At 52.5% G+C, this 22580-nt stretch overlaps 1 protein-coding gene across 3 annotated transcripts in view; it reads left to right on the top strand.

Annotated features, from left to right (window-relative positions):
• The first annotated feature begins 254 nt into the window (after positions 1 to 254).
• Itgal (integrin subunit alpha L) overlaps positions 255 to 22580 on the top strand; it is a 34668-nt gene continuing 12342 nt past the window's right edge. For 2 of the 3 annotated variants that reach the window (XM_060366815.1, XM_060366814.1), the window contains exons 1-18: positions 255 to 446; positions 1465 to 1564; positions 2982 to 3076; positions 3185 to 3252; positions 4385 to 4502; positions 4618 to 4748; positions 5459 to 5607; positions 8441 to 8573; positions 8717 to 8867; positions 9812 to 9885; positions 9980 to 10112; positions 13234 to 13385; positions 13710 to 13847; positions 14492 to 14689; positions 14823 to 14953; positions 17005 to 17165; positions 17248 to 17399; positions 19837 to 19926. In XM_060366815.1, coding sequence (XP_060222798.1) covers positions 392 to 446; positions 1465 to 1564; positions 2982 to 3076; positions 3185 to 3252; positions 4385 to 4502; positions 4618 to 4748; positions 5459 to 5607; positions 8441 to 8573; positions 8717 to 8867; positions 9812 to 9885; positions 9980 to 10112; positions 13234 to 13385; positions 13710 to 13847; positions 14492 to 14689; positions 14823 to 14953; positions 17005 to 17165; positions 17248 to 17399; positions 19837 to 19926 — 2229 coding nt within the window. In that variant the 5' untranslated portion in view covers positions 255 to 391. Of the gene's footprint in view, positions 447 to 1464; positions 1565 to 2299; positions 3077 to 3184; positions 3253 to 4384; positions 4503 to 4617; positions 4749 to 5458; positions 5608 to 8440; positions 8574 to 8716; positions 8868 to 9811; positions 9886 to 9979; positions 10113 to 13233; positions 13386 to 13709; positions 13848 to 14491; positions 14690 to 14822; positions 14954 to 17004; positions 17166 to 17247; positions 17400 to 19836; positions 19927 to 22580 lie in introns of those variants that run through there. The other variant, XM_060366813.1, reaches the window with a different exon arrangement.

The raw sequence follows: 22580 nt of genomic DNA, 5'->3' as shown, positions 1-22580 counted from the left end.
ACCCCCATGCGCCCCTCCCCCTCTGTCGGGCCTTGAAGAGTCTTCCGGGCACGGTGTGAGAGCTGTTGTCTAGCTGGAGTGGGTAGCTTCGCCGCCCTGCTGTCTGTTCTTGGGTGATGTGAAAACGCAAGTAGGCACAGGAAACCTATCTATAACGCATCTAGACTTCCTCTCTGCACGAGGTTTCACAACCCTGGCGGCAGGAGCACGCCCCTCCCTCCACCCCCACCCAGTGTCACCAGCCTAGTGGCCCTGAGAAAGTTCCACCGAGGGGGGCCCCCATGCACGAGGAGGCATTACCATTTCCCTCTTGCGCCCTGTTCAGGTCGCCAGAAAATCTCAAGAGCTCTCTGAGACTGAGGCTGGACCCGCAGGTCCCTCCTTGGCGCAGATGAGTGTCTGGGTCACCGGCCCCAGACTGTTGCTGTTGGGACTCCAGCTGTTTGGTAGGAAATCCGGGACGGGAGAAACCGGGAGGCTTGGTAGAGCCGAGGAAAATGAGGGCGGGTAGCATAGGTGCTGTGGGACCCGGGAGTCCCGGAGAGAAAAGCCGGACTCACACACAGCTCAAGTGTGACAGCGAGGGAGGAAGAGAGGGTGGGAGGCGGAGTGGGCCTTCAGGGGCTTAGGTGGGTGGTTGGTGGGTCCCAGGGATGGGAGGAGAGAGAACGCTGGGTCGGGTCACCACCCCACCTCCACCGGGTTAGCTCCTCCTGTAGTTTTAGGCAACTGTCTTTTCCCTTTGGAGGCCTCCCCTCCCTCCACCTGAACGGAGAGTTCGCTCCTCTCCTGCATCACCACATACAGGCGGCTGAGCCTGACTGCCAGGAAAGCTCGGCCAGGGAAGGGCAGTTTCAAGTCTGCAGATGACACTTTGGCTGTGTGTGTGTGTGTGCATGTGTGTGTGTGTGCATGTGTGTGCGTGTGTGCATGTGTTGAATTCTGGTGGGTAGAGGTGGACATAGTCGGGGGCTTGAGGTAGGTCACCTGCTGGGCTCAGGGTATAGGGATTCCTTGAGGCTGGGTCATTGGGGCTCTGTGTTCTGGGCTTCAAGAACCCCCCCCAGAGAAGAGCAGGGTACGGAGCAGCCACGGGGCCTCATGGGCACCCTCTTTTGGCCCCTGCCTGGGAACTTGGTCATTCTCTGCCTGGGGCCCCATCCCTGGCTCCTCTCTCCCGGGCCTCAGCCTTCCTACCCTTCTTTCTTTGACCAATGGTCGAAGGGGAAGTTGGGTCCTCAGGGTCTGGGAGGCATTGCCTGTGCCCTGGGAAAGAGATTGTGTGTCTCCCATTCCCCATTCCCAGTCCGAGCCCTGCAGGGAGAGAGGCCCGGCACCATCCGTCTCTGCGTGGGTGTGGGCAGTCCCGGAGCCCGAGGGGGTCTGGAGGAACAGGTCCCTTGGGCAGCACGTGGTATGTGGGGGTCCGGACGGGAAGCAGCTGACCGGGTTTGCTCCCCTCAGCCAAGGCCTGGAGCTACAACCTGGACACGCGGCATGCGCAGAGCTTCTTGGCACACGCTGGAAGACATTTCGGGTACCAGGTGTTGCAGGTCGGAGATGGGTGAGTCGCTCCTCTTTCCATTCCCTTCCACCGGCAGAGTCTGCAGCGCTCCACATCTGCCCAGGGACAGGGAGCCCTGGAGTTGGGGTGGGGCTTGTCAGGTCTCGAGAGCTGCCCCCACTTCTGCAAGAGTCTGCTGGGTGGACCCTTGGCAATAGGAGCAAGGCTCTCCGGCACCGCAAAATGAGGACGCTGGGTAATAGGCCTGAAGACCCTCTTCTCCCTGCTTCCTGATTCAGAACCTAGCTGAGCACGTAGAGGCAAGCTTGGGCGTTTGGTGGTGGTGACGCTGTTTGAACGCCAGGTCTGTGTGCGTTTGACAAGCTCTCCACCGAGCTGCGCCCTGTTTGCTTTGATAGTTTTGGGTCTCTGCAGGCTGCTTCCATACCTGCGGTAGCCGAGCGTAACTCTGAGCCTCTGACCCCTCTGACCTCGGGGGTGCTGGGATCACAGGCAGGGTGCCCCCAGTCCTGCTTTCTTCTTAGTTTTATTTTGAGACGGTCTTATTAAATTCCCGTGGCCAGCTGGGGGCTGACTGTCCTCCTGCCTCTCTTGGTCTCTGAGTGACAGAGGCAACAGGCCTGTGTCTTCACACCTAGGCACAGACGCCTTTTGAACTGATGACTAAGCGAATGAAGTCATCCTAAGGGGCCCATCTGACAGACCGTTCTTTGGGCCTCGAATTTTCTAGACCGCAAATGGCAAGAAGCTTTAACGTTCTAGAGTTATGTTACTTGGCTATCGGAGAGGAGCGGGTTCCGAGCAGCTCCCCTGAAGAGTGAGAGCTGCATTGGCTTGTCGGCAGGTTCTTAACGTGATTACTGCTGTTGGGGTGTGCGCATACAAGTATACCAGGGTGGTAGTCAGGACAACCTGCCGGAGTCAGTTCTCCGCTTCTACCGTGTGGGTCCCAGAGAGCAAATCAGGCTCGGGTTGTCAAGGTCGTTAGGCACCTTTGCTCCAGCTCCTACGCTGGAGCTCGACAGCCAACCTTGCATCACTTTTAAGGGCTTGTTAAGACGCACAGCCGGGCGGCAATGGCGCACACCTGTTATTGCAGCGCTCAGGAGGCAGAGGCAGGTGGATCTCCAGCCTGGCCTATGGAGCTAGTTCTAGGACAGCCAGGGCTACACAGTGAAATCCTGCCTGGGGCAGGGGGAGGAGGGTGGGAAAAAAGGAAAGGAAGAAAGGGAGGGAGGGAGGAAGAAAGGAAAGGAAGAAAGGGAGGGAGGGAGGAAGAAAGGAAGGGAAGAAGGAAGGAAAGGAAGGAAGGAAGGAAGGAAGAAAGGAAGGAAGGAAGGAAGGAAGGAAGGAAGGAAGGAAGGAAGGGAGGAAGAATGGTTATGAAACAAAAAGAGAGGGCCTGGGTGGGCAGAGGCCTGGGCAACTTCTTCTCTCAGGTGGGATTTTTCGTCAGGGTCGTCGTGGGAGCTCCAGGGGAGGGGAACAGCACAGGGAGCCTCCACCACTGCCTTCCAAGCAGTGGTTCCTGCCAACCGGTCAGCCTGTACGGTGAGTAAGGGGGGAAGGAGCTGCGAGGTGGGGGCCCAGGAACATGGAGGCTAAGCCTAGCGCAGCCGATCACCCTGGTTCCTCCACAATGTCTCTCTGTCCTTACAGGTTCAAACTTTACCTCCAAGTACTTGGGAATGACCCTGGTGACAGATGCCGCCAAGGGAAGCCTTTTGGTGAGAATCTTTTAGGATGACATCAGAGTCCATAGAGCTGAACCCTAGGAAGGAGATGGTGAAAAGGGGTGGGAGGAGAACTCAGATGTGGGGGTGCAGACCTGTGATGCCAGCACGGTTACAAACTACGAAGTTACAAACAAGCTCGGGCTATACAGTGAGACCCTGTCCCAGGAAGGGAAAAAAATACATAAAAGATCTGACAGAATGTTAGGAGCATCAGAGATTTGACCCCACTGATTCTCACTGAGAACTGAGTGGGAGCAGGTTCCTCCTTTTCTCTCATAGTCTGGACTGGCCTCAAACTCACTACATAGCTGAGGTTGACCCCGAGCTGCTAATACCTTGCCTCTGACTGACCTATATATACATCTTCATCAGGCTGCTTACATTTCTTTCTAATGTTCTAATAGTTGCATTTTTTTCCGAGACAGGGTTTCTCTGTGTAGTCCTGGCTGTCCTGAGACTTGCTCTGTAGAACAGGCTGGCCTCAAACTCCGAGATCTGCCTGCCCCTGCCTCCCGAGTGCTGGGATTAAAGGGGTGTACCACCACTTCCTGACTATTTTTTGTTTTGTTTTGTTTTCTTTTGTTTTAATGGTTCTGGGTCTTGTTATTTAACCCAGGCTAGCCTGGAACTTGCCATGCTCTTGCTTCAGCCTCCCCAGTGTGGAATTGTAGGCATGATTCCATGGGGGTAAGGCTGTAATAAGATACAAAGACATAGGAAGGTCAAAATCCCTGTCTATAAATCGCAGCCTGACAGGACAGAGCAGACATAAACACAAAGAGTTCTTCTGTCTAGTCTGGAAAGAGAGGTTTCGACTGGGTGACTGTGGGGTGTGTGGTCGGGAGGGGCAGTCCTGGAAATAAATGTGGGGCAAGGCCCAGCTGTACATGGACCACGTGGTGAACTGTGAGGGTGAGGTGTCATCCCACAGACGGTGAGCGCCGTGAGAGAGCGCCGGCACTGGGCATGTGGAGTTCCTTAGAGGCAGAAACGCTTTGCTCTGAAAACCCTTTGGAAGTGAGGGAGGGGACAGGGTTCTGAAGGCTCTTAGTCTCTGCTGCTAACGCCTGAAAGACGCAGCATAGCACGGGGGAGCCTGAACTTCCCCCTTTGCCTCCTTCAGGCCTGTGATCCCGGGCTGTCTCGGACGTGTGATCAGAACACCTACCTCAGCGGCCTGTGCTACCTCTTTCCCCACGGTCTGGAGGGACAGATGATACAAAGTCGTCCTGCTTATCAGGGTGAGGAACTGCAGCCCCAGGTGGGGAAAATTCCCTCGGGAAGCTGGCTCCCGAGGGCGCCAGCAGGGCGGGCTGACCGCCCTCAGTCAGGCCTGTTGGCCCGTGGTCTCCACAGAGTGCATGAAGGGCAAGGTGGACCTGGTGTTTCTGTTCGACGGTTCGATGAGCCTGCAGAAAAAGGACTTTGAAAAAGTCCTGGAATTCATGAGGGACGTGATGAGGAAACTCAGCAACACTTCCTACCAGGTACACCCGCACAGGAGGACCCTTAGCGGCAGGCCCAAGACGCTCACCTGAACCGGCTTGAGCCGTTAGGCGCGCTGTGAGGTCTCCAGAACGTGTGCTCACACCTCAACGCCGTTGAGCTTATGCCGCTGGCAGCCTCAGGAGCCAGGAGTCCAGAGCGGCCCAGTCCTCTGCGGCTGTTTCTGCGGCACACTTCTTCTTTAGATTTCAGGGCCTGGAGAAGAAAACTCCTAAATTTGCATGATAAAGTTCCAAGTGGGCACTTTAACTTCTTCCTTCCGCAAAGCCCCAGTTCTAAGGAGACTCTGGCTGTCCCAGCCTCTGTTGGGTGAGCGTCTCTGGCCAGCTTAGGGGGTTTTCTTCACAGACATGGCTCCCGGGAGCCATCCCTACTGGTGAGTTAGGTGGGCCCACGGACCAGGAGCCCAGCACACACGTCTAGGTAAGAAAGCAGAGGTTTCCTTACCCTTGTTTCTACACCCGCTTATGTTTGTCTCAATCTTTCCGAAGGATGATTTGAGGCATGGAGTGTGAAGCTGGGTTACGTGGGCCTGGGGCTGGGATGTTATCAGTGGCAGTGCTTGCCCGACAACCTCAAGGCCCTGGGTTTCACGGGGACAAGCGGGAGGGGGAGGGGGCAAGCAGAGACCAGAGAAGACCAGTGAGAAAGGACCTGTAACCCCCGTACCATTTCTTTCTTTCTTTCCTAGTTTGCTGCTGTTCAGTTCTCCTCATTGTACAGAACGGAGTTCACCTTCTCAGACTATGTCAAACAGAAGGAGAACCCTGATGCTCTGCTAGACAACGTGAAGCACATGCGAGATCTGACCAACACCTTTGGCGCCATCAACTACGTAGCGTAAGTTCCCTTCCGAGGAGGGACGCGTCCACGCCTACACATTCGTTCCGAGCGAGCTAGCTCCTCCAGGGGTGGAAGGCAGGAAGTCGATGGGCAGGTGCAGAGCGGGGGATGCTTATTGTATGAATTCAGGTGGAGGGCAGCCCCCCCCCCACACCTTAATTGCAGCCTGGGGAGGCTTCTGAAGGAGGATTTCAGGTTTTAAAGGTTTGAGGCCAGTCTGGGCTATATAATAAGACCTTGTCCTAAACAAATAAACAAAAACAAAGCGGGGGATTGGAATGATGGCTTAGCAGTTAAAAGGACCAGATTTGGGATCCAAATACCCACGCAACAAGCCAAGAGTCTAGTGTACTCTTGTAACCCCAGTTTAGAAGGAGACAGAGATAGGACAGCTGCTGGGGATTGCTGGTTTCTAGTGCACGCGCGTGCACACACACACACACACACACACACACACACACACACACACACACCTTTAGGAAAACCCCCTAAACCCTCCTTGAGCTGGGCATAAGAGGGCCTCCCTATAATCTTGGCTACTCCGGAGACTGAAGCAGGAAGATCCCGTGAGCCCAGGAGTTCAGTACGAGCCCCGACAACATAGCAAGACCCCCATCTCCAAAAACTAAACCAGCAGCTGGGTGTGGTGGTACAGGCGATTGAGTCACACCTCTGCCGACGTTTTTCTGCGTTAAACCAGAGAAGAGATAACTGTTGCGTCCTGTCTGTGGGCGGTATCTCTTGCATATTCCTCTTTGTTTGATTCTATATCCTTTCAAGATTTAAAAGAAAAGAGCAAGCCATTCTTAGCTGGGTGACGGAGGGCAGACTGGCCTTTGCCAGTGGAGGGCTGTTTGTCAGGTTCTGGTATGCAAGTAAATGATATCTCTGCCCTCCTGGAGCTCACCATTTCAGTGAAAGAAACGTATTAAACACGATAAACAGGCAAGTTTTATAACAGAGCAGATGCACGTACTAGACAGAAACATAAAGCAATATTTGCACAGGAAGGCCAGAGAGGTTTTGCAGAGAGCAGCGGTTTGAGGCAGGGTTTCTATCAGATAGCCCTAGGCTGGCCTCAGACTCACTGTGCAGGCAAGGCTGGCATTGAACTCCTGATCTTCCTGCCTCAATCTCCCGAGTGCTGGGATTATAGGCATGTACCTCTACACCCAGCTAGAGAAAGGTCCTGCTGATAAAACTCCTAGCTATGTGGACACAGGCCCAGAGGAGGCTTTCCACCGCAATCACAAACATCTTAGACCATGAACCTATAAAGAGAAAGGCTGCTAGATCGGAGCCTGAGGCCCCGTAGTGCCCGACAGGCAGGAAGGTATGGCCGAGAGAATCTGCTCATTTAATGACTCGGAAGTCAAGGAGAGGACGGGGAAGGAGGCAGGGTCCCACTATTTTCTTCAGGGACTTCAAGGTCTCTCACTGATTTTCTGTTCCTGAAAGGCCCACCAGCCGCCAATGGTGCCGCTCAGAAGGCTGAGCCATGGAGGACGCTTACGAGCCAACTTCAGCAAGATTGGTGGTGGTATATGCCACTAATGTCAGCACTCGGGAGGCAGAGGCAGAGGCAGGATTGCTACAAGTTCCAGGACAGCCCGAAATACACCAGGCGTTTAGACCAGCCTGAGCTACACAGGGAGTTAGGCAGCTCGGCCTACATAGCACAACCCTGCCTTGCTTCTGTAGAGGACTGAGTTTATCCACACTGGGCAGCCTGTCACTCCAGCTCCAGGAGGTCTGACGCTTTATCTGGCTTCTGCAGGCACCCGTACTCACGTGCACACACTCCCACAAAGACACACATAATTAAGCTATAAACGAAACAAACAAACAAAAACCCCCAAATCTTGGAGAAAGAGAAGGGAACCAATCCATCTTTGTGGCTGGGGAGACTAAGGGAGAGAGGGCACGGCGGAAGGGGCTCAGAGGCATGGAGGTGGGAGTTCAGATGAGCGAGGACTGAGAGTCTGTAGTGAGGTCTTGTCTTCCCCAGAGTAAGCCGTAAGAAGCTCTGAGCAGAGGAGCCGAGGTCTAATTTATATTTATTTGTGTTTCGTTTTATTTGTTTGTTTATTTGTTTTTGAGCTGTAGTCTCATTCTTTCAGCCCAGGCTGCCTCCTAACTCACAGTCCTCCTGCCTCAGCCTTCCAAGTCCTGGGATCAACGGCATAGCCCATGGCACCCAAATCTGATTTTGGTTCTTAAAGAGGTTCTTCTTGGGTTGGGTGGTACATGCCAGCGCTCTGTAGGTGGAGGCAGGTAGATCTCTCGGGAGTTCGAGGCCGGTCTAGTGTACATAATATGATCCAGACCCCAGCCAGGTCTACATGGTGAGACCCTGTTTTGAAAATAGATAAATAAACAAACAAGGAAAAGGATTCTTCTGCTGTAGCAGAGCTGAAGGCAGCTGGGCAGGATAGGGGAGGAAGAAGCTGCTGCTGAATTGCTTGCCCGGGGAAAAGTGAATGTCTCTGGCCGCAGGGTCCTTTTCCCTATGGAATTTCCTATAGTCAGACACCTATAGCTGACTAAATGGTGGTTGTCGCGTGATCAGGACGGAGGGTAGGTGAAACCCTGAGTTCCCATGGCTCCCTCATTGCTACCTGTGGGCCCGGGAACATGCCTCTGGGCTACGCAGACGGGTGAGGTAGGGGGCGAGGAGAATGCCTGAAGGCTTGGAACACGGGGGGGGGGGGGGGGGGGGGGGCGTAGACTGGAGAAAGGCTTTTGCGTGATTGGCTGGGCAGTGATTCGGTGAGCGGTTGGGAGAGGGGAGGCCTTGGGAGGAGCCTCACGTTCCCCTTTTTGGACGTAGGAAACAGGTGTTCAAAGAAGAGGCTGGGGCCAGGCCAGATGCTACCAAGGTGCTCGTCATCATTACAGACGGGGATGCCACTGACAGTGGAAACATTGATGCAGCCCAAGGCATTACCCGCTACATCATCGGGGTACGGTTCCCGGGCTTGCGTGGTCTCCCGTCTTCTTCTGAGTCCCAAGCTTCCTCCTCCCCGTGCCGAGGTCTTCTGACTGAGAAAAAGCTGGTCAAAGAGAGTTTTGGGTTGCTCCAGCTCTTCCCTCTCCCCTCTCACAGGTTGGGAGGCATTTTAGCAGCACAAATAGCCAGAAGACCCTCCATATATTTGCCTCAGAACCCACGGAGGAATTTGTCAAGATTCTGGACACCTTTGAGACGCTGAAGGATCTATTTACTGATCTGCAGAAGAAGATTTACGCGATTGAGGGCAAGTCCCGGGGCAGCGGGTGGGGAGGAGGGGCTAGGCACATGGCTCCGCCCACCTTCCCCGGCCATAGGCACCATGTTACCTAGGACGGGCTAGACCTAGGACAGACAGGACTACATAGAGAGACCCCGTCAGGCCCACGAGAGAACAAGAGACAATACCAGTTACTCATGGCGTAAAACTCGGCTGCTGTGTCGGTCCCTTGTGGCCTCTGTAACGAAGTACCAAAGGCTAGTTATTTTATAATAACCTTGTCTTAGTTATTTTTCTGTGGCTGTGACACAATGCCATGGCCGAGGCAGCTTACAGACGAATGCTTTATTTGGCCTTTGGCTCCAGAGTTAGAGTCCACTGCGTCCTCAGCTGTAGGACTCTTCTGAAAAAAAAAAAATACATACCATTTTATTTAATCTTTGAGAATTTTATACATATATAATTTATTTTATTTTATGCTCTGTTGTGTTATGTTATATTTTATTTTATTTTAACTTTAGCTCTGCCTGTCCCATAACTCACTCTGTAGACCAGGCTGGCCTCAAACTCACAGAGACCTGCCTGCCTCTGCCCCACCTCCCCGTAATGGGACTAAAGGTGTTTGCTAACACTCCAGACTCAATATATAGTGTATTTTGATCATCCCCCCACTCTCACCCTCTAGCTCCTCCCAGACTACCCCACACCATGCCTCCTCTCAATTTCTAGCTCCCATTAAAAAACAACAAAAACAAAAACAAACAAAAAGAACCCCAAAAGAACCAGCAACAACGAACACACTGAGTCCAGTCAGCGCTGCCTGTACGTGAATGGGTGTGCGGCCACCTGCTGGAGTCAGACCCCCGAAAAACAATCACCCTGTAACACTCAGCGTATGCGCCCTACCTTGTCCCAAGGTCAAGGTGCAGACCGTCTCCCTTAGTGTTCCTTGGGTATGCTTCGTTCCTCAGGCACAAGCAGGCAGGACCAGACGTCCTTTAACATGGAGCTCTCCTCCAGTGGGATCAGCGCAGACCTCAGCAAGGTGCACAGCCGTGACATGAGGGGTGCTTGGGGGGATCCGGTGGGCTCAGCTGGCTGGGGTGACACTCACCCTGCTCCTCTCCTTCCCTGAGCAGGGCCATGCAGTTGTGGGAGCAGTAGGGGCCAGGGACTGGGCAGGGGGCTTTCTGGACCTGGATGAAGGCCTGCAGGATGCTGCATTCGTTGGGAATGAAAACCTGTCCCCAAATGTGACAGGAAACTATTTGGGTGAGTACTTTGCTTTTCTGCTGGTTTTTTTTCTTTTCTTTTCTTTTCTTTCTTTCTTTTTACTTTCCTTCCTTCCTTCCTTCCTTCCTTCCTTCCTTCCTTCCTTCCTTCCTTCCTTCCTTCCTTCTTTCTTTCTTTCTTTCTTTCTTTCTTTCTTTCTTTCTTTCTTTCTTTCTTTCTTTCTTTCTTTTTCTTTCCTTTTTTTTCCTGGTTGGAGAGACCAGAGAGTAGCTCAGACTGCATTCAAAATAATAGTAATAGTGGAATTTCTCCCTCTCCCTCTTGGCAGAGGGAAGTTTGAGACAGGGTCTTTCCTAGTCCGGGCTGGCCAGGGACTCACTGCAAGCCTTTTATCTTAGCTTTCCGAATGCTCGATTACAGGTGTGAGCATTTGAGACAAGCTGTTAATGTTCTCCAGCCCGTGCTTGTGTGAGCATGCCATGGGGGAGAGTTTGTTCTCCTTCCTACCATGTGTATTTTGAACTCAGAGCCTCTACCTTGGTGGCAATAACCTTAACCTGCTGAGCCGTCTCACCAGCCCAGTGTTGTTTCATTTCAAGGCGTGATGATGGCACAGGCCTGTAATCTCAGCACAGATGGAGGCTGGGGCAGGAAGATTGTTGGTTCAGAGGCCATCATGGCCTAAATGGAAAGACTGTGTCTTGAAAGGAAGGTGGGGGTTGGGAGAATGGGGAAGAGAACTCAAGAGTTTAACAATGTTTGTTTCTCATGCTAAGGACCAGAGTTCAGTTCCTAGCAGCCACACTGGACAGCTCACAACCACCTGGAATTCCAGCTCCAGAGACTCTGATAGGCTCTCCTGGCCTCCAAGAACATGCACACATGTGTGTGTGCACACACACACAAAGTAAATTAAAAAAAAATCAGCCGGGCTGGGTTGGCACACTCCTTTAATCCCAGCACTCGGGAGGCAGAGGCAGGCGGATCTCATGAGTTCAAAACCTGCCTGGTCTAAAGAGAGAGTTCCAATACAGCCAAGGCTACACAGAGAAATCCCGTCTTAAAAAAAAACAAAAACCAAAACCAAACGAACAAAAGTCATGCTAGACACAGAGAAAAAGCAATGTGTCTGCCTGGCCACGGTTGCCAGTGTTCTCTCTGTGCGCCGCTCCAGCGGCTGGCTCGTCCTAGGCTGCCCTGATGCTGTGGTTCAACAGCCAGTCCTTCTTCCACGCCTCCTGCTGACCTTAGCTGACAGGGCTCACCAGTGAGACGCTCGCTAATGCACTTGTGTTTGTGGTTTTATCCGCTTCTCAGAACCACTTCCATGCAGCTGGTGCTGTTCCTTTTTTTTTTTTTTTTTAAGAGTATAAATATGCTGAGAGGCACGGAATGATTGTCTCCAGGTCGTACCCCTAGAAAGTCACAGCGCTGGGATTTCAAGGCGTGGTCTTCCGGGGTACAGGAACTGAATGATCTCTTCGCCTTCCTTTCCTGTGCCTCTCTTGCTTTCCATTGTTCTGCAAAAAGAATCAGATAGAATCTTGACCCATATTTACTTTTGGGGTGGGGGGGAGAGGTGGGGCGGGTGACAAAATTTCCCACCTGGAACTCACTTTGTAGACCAGGCTGGCCTTTGCCTCCCAAGTGCTGGGGTGAAGTGCCTGGCACCATTTTTTACTTTTATTAATTGATGGTGGCAACACCCAGAGCAGCAGCCGGGGGGGGGGGGGGGGGGGCGGGACATGTGCCTTCTTCTTCCTGCCGAACCTCATCAAGGTCGTGACCTTGGACACAGCCTGCTTGATCTTGTAGTCCACGGTCCACAGGCGCTTTCCGTCCTTTCCACAGCGGTCAGGGGAGCTGGGTGATAGTGCGGGAGCCAGGCTTGCTTCTCCCGGCTGCTCAGCTGCCTCCAGAGCCCCAGTAGCCTGGGCCCTCAGGAAGTGGGTGACAGGGGGATCATCTCTGCGTGGCTGTGGGTGCTGTATAGCATTGCTTGCATAGCTTTCAAAGCCTTGGATTTGGTTTCATTTTTGGTGTCATCTTGGTGAAAAGAGTTTCGTTTTTGAGAGAGAATTACATGTTTTTATTGTTTATGCATGAGTACATATATGTGTGGTTTCTGTCTGCACATATTCCTGTGTGCCATACACATGCAGTGCCCTTGAAAACCAGAAGAGGGAGTCAGATACCCTGCAACTGTGGGCCATTGTAATTACTGGGATTTGAACCTGGGTCCTCTGGAAAACAAAACAAACAAACAAACAAACAAAACCAGCCAGTGTTCTTAATAGCTTGGGCGAGTTCTTTGGCCCTAAAGGGGGCTTTGAAGTAACATGTTTAACATGGAAGTTCCTCAAGTGCCAGGCCCTTCCCTTTCCTTTAATGTGAGTAGCCAGGGCTGGTGTGGGACTTGCAGGTCCCCTGCCTTGACCTGAGAGTGTTAAGAGTACAGATGTGCACCGACACATCAGCTGTTTCGTTTTCAATATGTACATCGATGTTGCCGGCTTTCTGTGCCACCCCAGCTGTCCCGGACCTCACCCCAAAGTCAGAGATCCACCTGCTTCTGCCTCTCAAGTGCTGGGGTTAAAGGCTGCACCACCACACCCAGCATTTTGTCCTCTTCCTCTGAGCATATTGTACAAATTATTTATCTCGTTGCTAAAACGAGATATCTGAAAAGGCAGCAAAGGGGAGGACGGGCTTAATTTTGCCTCACAGTTAAACCTGTGGGAAGGGTTGGAGAAACGGCTCAGTGGTTTAGAATAGAATGTTGGCTGCCTTTGTAGAGGACTGGGGTTTGATTCCACCAATTTCAAAGGATCTGAAACCTTTCTGTGGTCTCCTTGGTTGCTAAGTTTGCGCACAGGACACATACGTATGTGCAGGCAAAACGCTCACATACATGAAACAAAAAAATGTATCCTCCAGCAGACGGTCTGTGTCCGAAGGCCCATGGCTGGCTCCTCCGTGGGGGAGCTGGTTGCTCGCAGTTGAGAAGGCCTGGGGTAAGAAGGCTGTCCAGTGCACACTGCTGCCTGTCAGGCCAAAGATCTGGCTGTTTCCATGCCGCTTTGTTCAGAGCTCAGGGTCCTGGGTTCTCCTTCTCCCAGCAGCCTTTGCACTTCTAAACCCTTACCTGGGGTTTTATCAGGTTACACTGTGGCCTGGCTGCCCTCCCGAAGCTCCAAGCCGCTCCTGGCTGCAGGGGCCCCACGATACCAGCACGTGGGACAAGTGCTGCTCTTCCAAGCACCAGAGGCCGGAGGACACTGGAACCAGACCCAGAAGATTGAGGGGACTCAGGTGAGAGCGACCGGAAGGGCATCAGCCAGCGGGCCGGTGCAGCAGGAATGATGATTGCCAGGCCCTGCAAGCACTGTGCTTGTGGGATGAGTCACCTGTGGTGCCGAGAGCAGGCCCCGGGGTACAGTGTCATTTCCCGGCTCTCTGTCTTAAGACACTGCCCCTCCAAGCTTCCAACCTGTCTTAATCCATCTGAGCCCAGACTCCATCCTGAGGTGGGGGAAGGTGGACCTGGGGCAGCTGAGGGGTGGGTGGGAGGGGACCCACACCTCCTGCTGCCCCTGCCTCCCCTTCCTCAGATGCCGCCCTTTCCTGTCCTCACAGATCGGGTCTTACTTTGGTGGGGAGCTCTGCAGCGTTGACTTGGATCAAGATGGCGAGGCAGAGCTGTTGCTGATCGGGGCACCCCTGTTCTATGGGGAGAGGAGAGGAGGCCGAGTGCTCGTTTACCAGAGAAGACAGGTGAGAACCAGGACTGCGAGGGAGGCAGAGCTGGGGCTGACGTGTGGAGTCCCGCTCGGGTCTGGGTCATCCCAAACGGCTTCTCCATCCCTACACCAACGAAACCGTTCAAACAACAGACAGTAGCCGATAGTTGTTGTGGTATGCTGGGCAAAGGCCTGGTGGACGTAGGCTCATTTCATTGTCTGATCATCTAAACACCTTCAATCCTTACAATCCTGGTTACAAGTTCCAGCTCATGGCTGGGGAGGCTCTGTCATTTTTCAGAGCCACAGGGTCATGCAGACAGAAACAAACTGAGCTGTACCAAGTGCAGGCCAGCCTGACGGTGGCATTCTGATGCTCTGAGGGTCACACTGTTTTTTTGTGTGTGTGTTCTTCAATTATTTACCACAATGCCACATTCTGGGAAAGTTTGCCGTGGTTAAGAGTTTAGCGTATGCTGGGAGCAGTGGCTCACGCCTGTAATCCCAGCACTCAGGGAGGCAGAGGCAGGTGGACCTCTGTGAGTTCCGAGGCTAGCCTGGTCTACAGAGTGAGTTCCAGGACAGCCAAGGCTACACAGAGAAATCCTGTCTTGAAAAACAAAAAACAAAAACAACAACAACAAAGTGAGGTTAACCTATGATCCATCTCCTCTCCAGTCACTGTTCGAAATGGTCTCCGAGCTGCGGGGTGACTCTGGCTACCCCCTGGGGCGGTTCGGGGCTGCCATAACCGCCTTGACAGACATCAACGGGGACGAGCTGGCCGATGTGGCCGTGGGAGCCCCTCTGGAGGAGCAGGGGGCCGTGTATATCTTCAACGGGCAGCCTGACGGGCTCAGTCTCCAGCCAAGCCAGGTAACGTACCCCGCCTGCCTACCAGTCCTAGATCCCCTGCAGCCTGAAGCCTCCACGTTTCAGGTCTGAGTCTGGCCACCTTTCCCACACCTGGCCTCGTCCGGCTTAGCATCCGTTTCTCTCTTGCTCCCAGCGAATACGAGGCGCCCAGGTGTCCCCAGGAATCCAGTGGTTTGGACGCTCCATCCACGGGGTGAAGGACCTTGGAGGAGACAGGCTGGCAGATGTGGTTGTAGGAGCTGAGGGCCAGGTCGTTGTGCTAAGGTGAGATGGGTTTCCTGAGCCGTCGCAGCTCTCTTCCTTCAAGAGGCCGCTGGGACACTGTACTCCAATGCTGGGGACCAGCCCGCCTCCCTGGGTTCCCTGTCTCGCCCCTGGCTCAGAAGCCGCTCCGCAGAGGCAGAGATGGGAATTGCAACCAAAAATCTGCTGGCTTGGGTTCCTGGGACCTACACTTCCTGCATTGTTAGTGAGGTGGTACAGGGGATAGATATTATTACATACTATGCCTTTAAAAATTCTGCTCGTGTGTGTGTATGTGTGTGTGTGTGTGTGTTTACTGTCATGCACATGCCACAACGCATGTTGAGAGCACAACTCTTGGGAGTCAGTTCTCACCTTCCATCTTGTGAGCTCCAGGGATCAGACTCAAGTTAGTTGTGAGGCTTGGAGACAAGCTCCTTTCCTCTCTGAGCCATCTGGCTGGCCCCTTTTGGGGATGGAACCTCTCACTGTCCTCCACCCTCAGCCCAGCACAGGCTAGCCTAGAGCTCAGCTTGGAAGTCCAGGCTGGCCTTGAAGCCAAAGCCTTTCTGCATCTTCCTCCGTTTGCCAGGATTGTAGGGACGCACCACCGCGCCCAGCTCAGACACTGGGCCCCGGGTGTGTGAGGATGCGTATAGTGAGAACTTAAATGGTCAGTTAGACCGCTGAGTGCTACAAGGAGGTGAGCAGGCTCCCGTGAGACAGTAGCAGGGGTGGCCTAGGGCAGATCGGCGCCTCTGAGGGACCAGTGCTGGGGCTGAGAGCTGAAAGATGAGAATGTGTCGGGCCAGCGGAAGCCCGGGTTAAGAGCTTTGTAGAAAGCCCAGCATGTGCCAAGGCCGATGGAAGACTGACAGGAAAGAGGGAAATGTGGCTGGAATGTGGTTGTCCCAGGGACACTGTGGTAGGAAACAAGACAGCTGAGACAGGCAATACATCATTGGTAATAAAGAGTTTGAACTTTATTCTGAATATCATATGGCACTGTCTGGTCTACTTGGTGATTTCCAGGTCAGCTAGTAACTACACAGCAAGACCTTGTCTAGCTCCAGCTATCTGTCTGTCTGTCTGTCTGTCTATCTATCTATCTATCTCATTCACGTGGCAATGTGCACATGTCTCTAAGTTCATTCCCCAATACCACAAGACCTAGCAATGCCCCCTCCCCCCACTGTATCGTGTGCATACCTGGTCTCTCTCCCCTCTTAGCATCTATCTCACTAGCGCAGGCTGTGGTCTTCTGTCTCCGGCTTAACAGTCCTGGGATGGTAGCTGTGCAGTAGTGCACCCACTCCGATTCCTCTTGTTCTGCTCACTCTCTCTTTAAAAAAAAAAAAAATTATTATTTATTATTTTTATTTGCTTAACGTGTGCTGGCGGTATGCAGGTAGAGGGTGTCAAGGACAGCTGATGGGAGCCCGCCTTCTCTTTCCGCCACATTCTCAAGGCTGAACCCAGGTGGTCAGGCTTGGTTAACGAGGCCTTTGCCTGCTGAGCCACATCCCGGGCGCCCCTTTTGAAAGAATACGTTTATTGGGCTGTTGGAGGTGACACACCCCTTTAATCCTAGTGCTTGAGAGGCAGAGGAACGTGGACCTTTGTGAGTGCAAGCTCAGCCTGGCCTACAGAGCAGGTTCCAGGCCAGCCAAGGATATATAATGAAACCTTGTCTCAAAACCAAGAAATTTTGTTTGTTTTTGTATTGTGTGTGTGTGTGTGTGTGCCCACGCTCACACACGTGTGTGCCATGGTACAAATGTGGAAGTCAGAGGACAGTTTGTAGGAGTCTGTTCTCTCCTTCTACCACGCGTATGCTAGGGACCAAACTGGGGTCATCAGGCTTGGTGGTACCTCTCTCTACTGAGCCGTCCTGTGGGCTCTGAGTTCCCTTTCTTCAAAGGTCGATTCTTTATGGAAACCCCAATTGCCACGGCTGCTCTTACCGAGAGGTTTCTGAGAGCTCTGTCAGAGCTGGACAGAGCTCCCGCATCTGTGTCGTAAGCCCGCTGGGATGTGCCCGAGAGAGGGGCTTAATGTCCTCTGCTCTACAGCTCGAGGCCTGTGGTGGACGTCGTCACGGAGATGTCCTTCTCCCCCGACGAGATCCCGCTGCACGAGGTGGAGTGCTCCCACTCTGAAAGTCAGGAGCCGAGGAAAGGCGTCAGGCTCAAGGTGTGCTTCCAGATCCGCCTCCTCACGGCCCGGTTTCAAGGTCAGTGCCGTCCTCCTGCGCCCAGGAGAGCTGCCGTGAGGAGGCCCTCCCATCATTCAACTCTAGCCTTCCTCCCGCCCAGGTCGCCTGCTTGCCAACCTTAGCTACACCCTGCAGCTGGATGGCCATCGGACAAGGAGCCGCGGTCTGTTCCCAGGAGGAAGCCACGTGCTCAATGACAAGACGTCGGTCACCCCGGATAAATCCTGCCTGGATTTCAGGTTTTCCTTCCCAGTAAGGGAGCCAGTGCCGGCCTTCTGGGAAGGGCTGACTGCAGCTAGAAGCAAGAGGGTGTAGGCGTGGCTCTGTCACCATTCAGCTGCCACAAGTGACATTGATTTCTTGCTACTACCGTTTCCTCTGCTGTTCAGTAGTTGACATAACACCCTTCTGGAGTTTTCCCTCTAGTCCTTTGCTTTAGCATTTTTGTTTTGTCTGAGACAAGGGTCTTGCTGTCTGGTTTACGTAACCCTTCTGGTTTGGTACTTGCTACGGAGCCCAAGCTGTCCTCGCACTCATGGTCTTCCTCCTGCCTCAGCCTCCTGAGTGCTGGGATTATATGTATGTACTGCTGTACCAACGCTGGCCTTTTTGTTTGTTTTGGTTGTTGCTTGAGACAGGGTCTGGCTGGTCTGGAACTCACTAGGTAAAGCAGGTTAGCCTCAGACTACTCCTAGAGATGCTCATGCCCCTGCCTTCTGAGTATTGGGATTGAAAGCACAGGCCACCATGCTAAGCCTGTGGTGTGAGGATGATTATAATGTTCTCAGTGCTTCTCCTCCTCTCTCTTCCGTGTTAACGATGCCACTCAGCGTTCCCAGTTATAATGGTATGTCTTGATACATGTGGTAACTTATTGTCAGCACTCATACCAGGGAGTCTGATTTTTGTTTGAGACAGGACCTCACTATGTAGCCCGAAACTCACTTATTTAGGCAAGGCTGGCCTTAAACTCACAGAGATCTGCCTGAGTATTGGGATTAAAGGTGTGCACCTCTACAGATCCAGCATTGGATCCCATTACAGATGGTTGTTAGCCGCTATGTGGGTGCTGGGAATTGAACCCAGGGTCTCTAGACAAGCAGAGAAGCCAGTGTTCTTAACCCGACCCCTTTCTCCAGTCCCAGGTCCATTTCTTTTTAAATATTGTTTTGGACAGCTGCGAAATGTCAGCTGGGTTTTGCTCTTGCTCGTGTTAGGCTTCTTCTCTAGATATCAAAGGGACAGAACTAGAAGCATTCCCCGGGTAGTCCGCCTCCTCCTTGAGCAATTATCCACTCCCAGGCCCAGGTTGTTCTTAACACATGCCGCGTCCCTCTGCTCCCCACACTCCACCCTTTTAACTCTGGAAAACTCAAACCCAAATTTGCCAGAGAAGATGGCAGCATGACACAGAGGCACCTTGAGCTTTGGGTCTGGGTATGTGGGCCGTCAGCCCCGTTGCTCTCAGTTCTAGGTCTGAAGACAATTGCATCAGGTTTCAGAGCTTTTTCCCTAGTGCTGAATAGGGAATGATTGTGGCCTGCTCTTAAGATCCACAGGCCCCTTAGGCAAAGTTCAAATGGAGACCCTACCCAGGCTGTTACGGCCACTACTAATGACAAAAGACTGTACCAACTCTGTTGTCAAGGAACTAACAGCCTAATTGTTCTGGAATGTTCTTTGAAATTTGACAGTGGCTGCCTAGAGCAGATATATGCATACTAGATATTATTGTATGCATATCTGTATTATATATGTACAACACGGGTGTTTTGCTTGCATGTATATCTTTGTACCTCATGTATGCCTGGTGCCAGAGGCAGCCAGAAGGCATTAGATCCCCTAGATCTGGAGTTACTGGTAGTTGTGATCCATCATGTAGTTTCTGGGAATCAAACCTGCTTCCTCTGGAAAAGCAGCCAGTGCTCTTAACAAATAAACCATCTCTCCAGCCCCCTAGGGCAATTTTTAAAACGTTGTTTGAAAAACATCTTTCTCTGTAGCCCAGGCTGGCTTGGAGCTCTAGGTGATCCTTCTCTGTCAGCCTCCTAAGTTCTTATAGTACAAGCATGAACCACCATGACCGAATCCATTTAATAATGGTTTCTTAGTTACTTTTGCTATGAAGAGACACCGTGGCCAAGACTACTTATAGAAGCGTTTGTCGGGGGCCGGCTTACAGTTTCAGAGAGTAAGGCCACGGTCATTACGGCAGGGAACGTGACAGCAGGCAGGCATGGCGCTGAAGTAGCTGACTTTTGCTCTGCAAGCAAGAGGCAGAGAGAGCTAAGTGGGTATTACATGGGCTCTGGAAACCTCAAAGCCTACCCCAGTGACACACCTCCTCCAACAAAGCCTCACCTCTTAAAACCTCTTTAAACCTTCCCACTGGAGACCAGGTATCATCCTCATTCAAACCACCAAAGACAGTTCAAATACCTCCTTTACAATCCCGTGGAAAGCTGTGGGATTGATTAGTGATGCCTGGCCTGGAGTTCGGGCCCTACTGGGAAGCACGCTCTAAACACCCGATACATAACAAGTTTGTTCCGAGTATTTAGGTGTAGGCAGTGGAAAATGATAAGGTCTTAGCACGTCACCACTGCAGCGTTATCACTGGTGAGGCGCGGATGAGGCATGCATGCTCTCTGTGGTTAGCCTCACCCTGACCCTGTGCCCTCACCCTCAGATCTGCATTCAAGACCTCATCTCCCCCATCAACGTCTCTCTGAATTTCTCTCTCTTGGAGGAAGAAGGAACACCGAGGGACCAACAGGTGGTAAGACTGATGGGGGTGGGGGGGAGGATGAATGTTTAAAGGGAAGGCCGGAAAATCTATTTAGCAATAGTAAAGCTAGTACGTGTTACTTAAGCAGGAAGGAAATTCATAGGCGTCTGTACGTAAACAAACTCGTGGGAAGGAGTGGAGCCAGGGTGGTGGCTCTGGGGGCCCTGAGGAAGGAGAGACAATGGGTGGGGTCTGGAGGGGGCCTTCATTGACCCTGTCCCAGGTTCCTGCTGGGTCCTTCATTGACCCTGTCCAGGTTCTTAATTAACCTTCCCTCCCTTGTGTATCCAATTCAATGCCATACAGGGTGCTGTAAAACTAATGGGGGGATCTCTGTCCTCATTCCCAAGATTAGACACTCCCCGGGCAGCGCCAGGTGCCCCTTTGACATTCTTGACAGTCAGCAGGTGGTCAGGCCTGTGAGAGGCGGCACGGTCTGGGGAAGAAGGTGGTCAGGAATTCAATTGTGTACGTTCCTGGCAAAACCTCTGTGGGTTCCGTCCCCACCTGTCTCCTGAGACTGTCTCTTCCCTGTGAGATTCCTCCAGAGCTAGAGGAGTTCTGCACGGTGAGCGCTGAGCTCTTTCTGTGCCTTCAGCATCACACAATGGGTGTACCCTGTCCCATCCCACCCCCATGCTGGGATTTGATGGCTACGTACACACTTGAGCAGAGTTGACTGAGGCCTACTCGGTGGCACGCCACCTCTGGCCACCTTCTGTTGTGGTCCATAAGTGTGACCCTGCCCTGCAGGAGCTCCTAGCCTGCTGCCAGAGAAGCTACAGTCACAATCCCCCTTCAGGGATGCTGCCATCAGTTAGGGACCAGGCTGCAGTAGTGTATGCCAGAGATCGGAGGGGGTAAGGCAAGTCTGCCCAAAGAGGGGGCCCAAAGCTCCCCAAGAGGAGAGGTACGTGTTCAAAAAAAAACATAGTGTGGCCTGAGCAAAAAGACGTTGGAGACTCTGCGTTGACAGACACATGAGAGGAAGAGGAGGTCAGAAGGACTTAGGCTCTAGCTAAGGGCATTGTGGAAACGTCAAAGAATTTTTATGTGGGAAGAGGAAATGCTATATATCCGTGAGCTTAATTGCTTTTGTACTTATTAATTTTATTTTATGTGCGAATGTTTTGCCTGCACATTTGTGTTTGTGCTACATATGTGTCTCCGAAGATCAGAAGCGGGTATCAGCTCCCCTGAAGCTGAAGATTTGAACTACCATGTGTGTGGGTGCTGGGGAGTGAATCCAGGTCCTCTGGAGGGGGGGTCAGTGCTCCTAACTGCTGACCCATCTCTTTAGCTCCTCATGGGCTTTTTCTGTGCCAGTGTTAGAAACCCCACTACAACCTGGTCTGAGCAAGGAAGGGCACGGGCTGACACAGCCTGAAATTCAGGCCTAGCTTTATCCAGACGCCTGGACAAAGGCATCAAGAACCCTTGTCTTTCCTTCTCTTCCCCGTCCCTCCTTTATATAGCCCAGGCTGATGTGGAACTTTCTGTGAAGCCCAGGTTGTCTTTGAACTCCTGGTTCACCTGCTTCTACCCCCTAAATCCTGATTACAGGGGTGTGGCCTGTTGCCCAGCTCAGGAAGCTTTCTTCATATTTCTGGTAGCTCATTGTCCTTGTATTGCTACTTTTGTCAGAAGTCTGACAAAAGTAGAGGAGAGAGACCTTCCCTTTGTTGTGACCTAGTCATATTCACACCCCCAACCCAATGCCAGGGGCCAGGCCTTGGCCATATGCCAATACGTAAGCAGGCAACCAAAGCCCCCTGGGGTGGGACCAGATATTTAGGAGATGTCACATAGACGTGTAAGCAGCCGGTTCCAGCACTGATGTGGCTGCAAAATGAACCCGGAGTCAGGGAGGAGGCTGTGGCGGTGCGTCCCACCAGGCAATAGTCAGGCTTGAAGCAAGGCACTCTGGGAGTGGAGAGGAGGAGACGCACTAACAAGAGTCTGTAGAGGCAGGGCTGCCAGGAGCTTGAGATGTGCGGAGGCAAAAGACAATGGGCATTTGTCATTTGGATCTGGTTGGATGATGGGCACCTCAGTGCTGGGAGCCCTAGAGGCACCACAGCTGTGTCAGAAACGGAGACTAGAGAGTTCAGCCTTTGAACGTGCGGTATCTGGGCTTCTGGCTCACCCAGACTGTGTCTGTTCTAGGCGGGCCGAGATACCTGCCAGGACTACTGCACTCCAAACAACAGAGGTTTCCATTAAAACTGGGGGTTTGTGCGTGCGTGCGTGCGTGTGTGTAGATCAGAGGATACCTTTGAGAATCAGCCCACTCCTTCCATCATCTTTCTCTCATACAAGGCAGGTGGAGACTGGTGTGGCTTCTGTGATCCTAAATCAGGAATCAACAAACAATCGGCAAAGACCAAAGAGCACATGCTTTTTGCCTTTAGGGCTGTGTGGCTTCTGTGGTGGCTACTTCTTCTGCTCAAAGATGCCTGGGCTCTAGCTGTGCACATGGCTCAGGAGGCTGGAGCAGCACACACAGCTTCCCTTAAGGAATATTTCTTTTAAAATTTACAAAGTGGGCTGGAGAGATGGCTCAGAGGTTAAGAACACTGGTTGTTCTTCCTAAAGGTCCCAAGTTCAATTCCCAGCAACCACATGGTGAGATCTGGTGCCCTCTT

Source organism: Meriones unguiculatus, chromosome 14 (genome assembly GCF_030254825.1).
Source record: "Meriones unguiculatus strain TT.TT164.6M chromosome 14, Bangor_MerUng_6.1, whole genome shotgun sequence".
In the NCBI taxonomy this organism is placed as follows: Eukaryota; Metazoa; Chordata; class Mammalia; order Rodentia; family Muridae; genus Meriones; species Meriones unguiculatus.
This window is presented reverse-complemented; position numbering and strand designations above follow the sequence as displayed.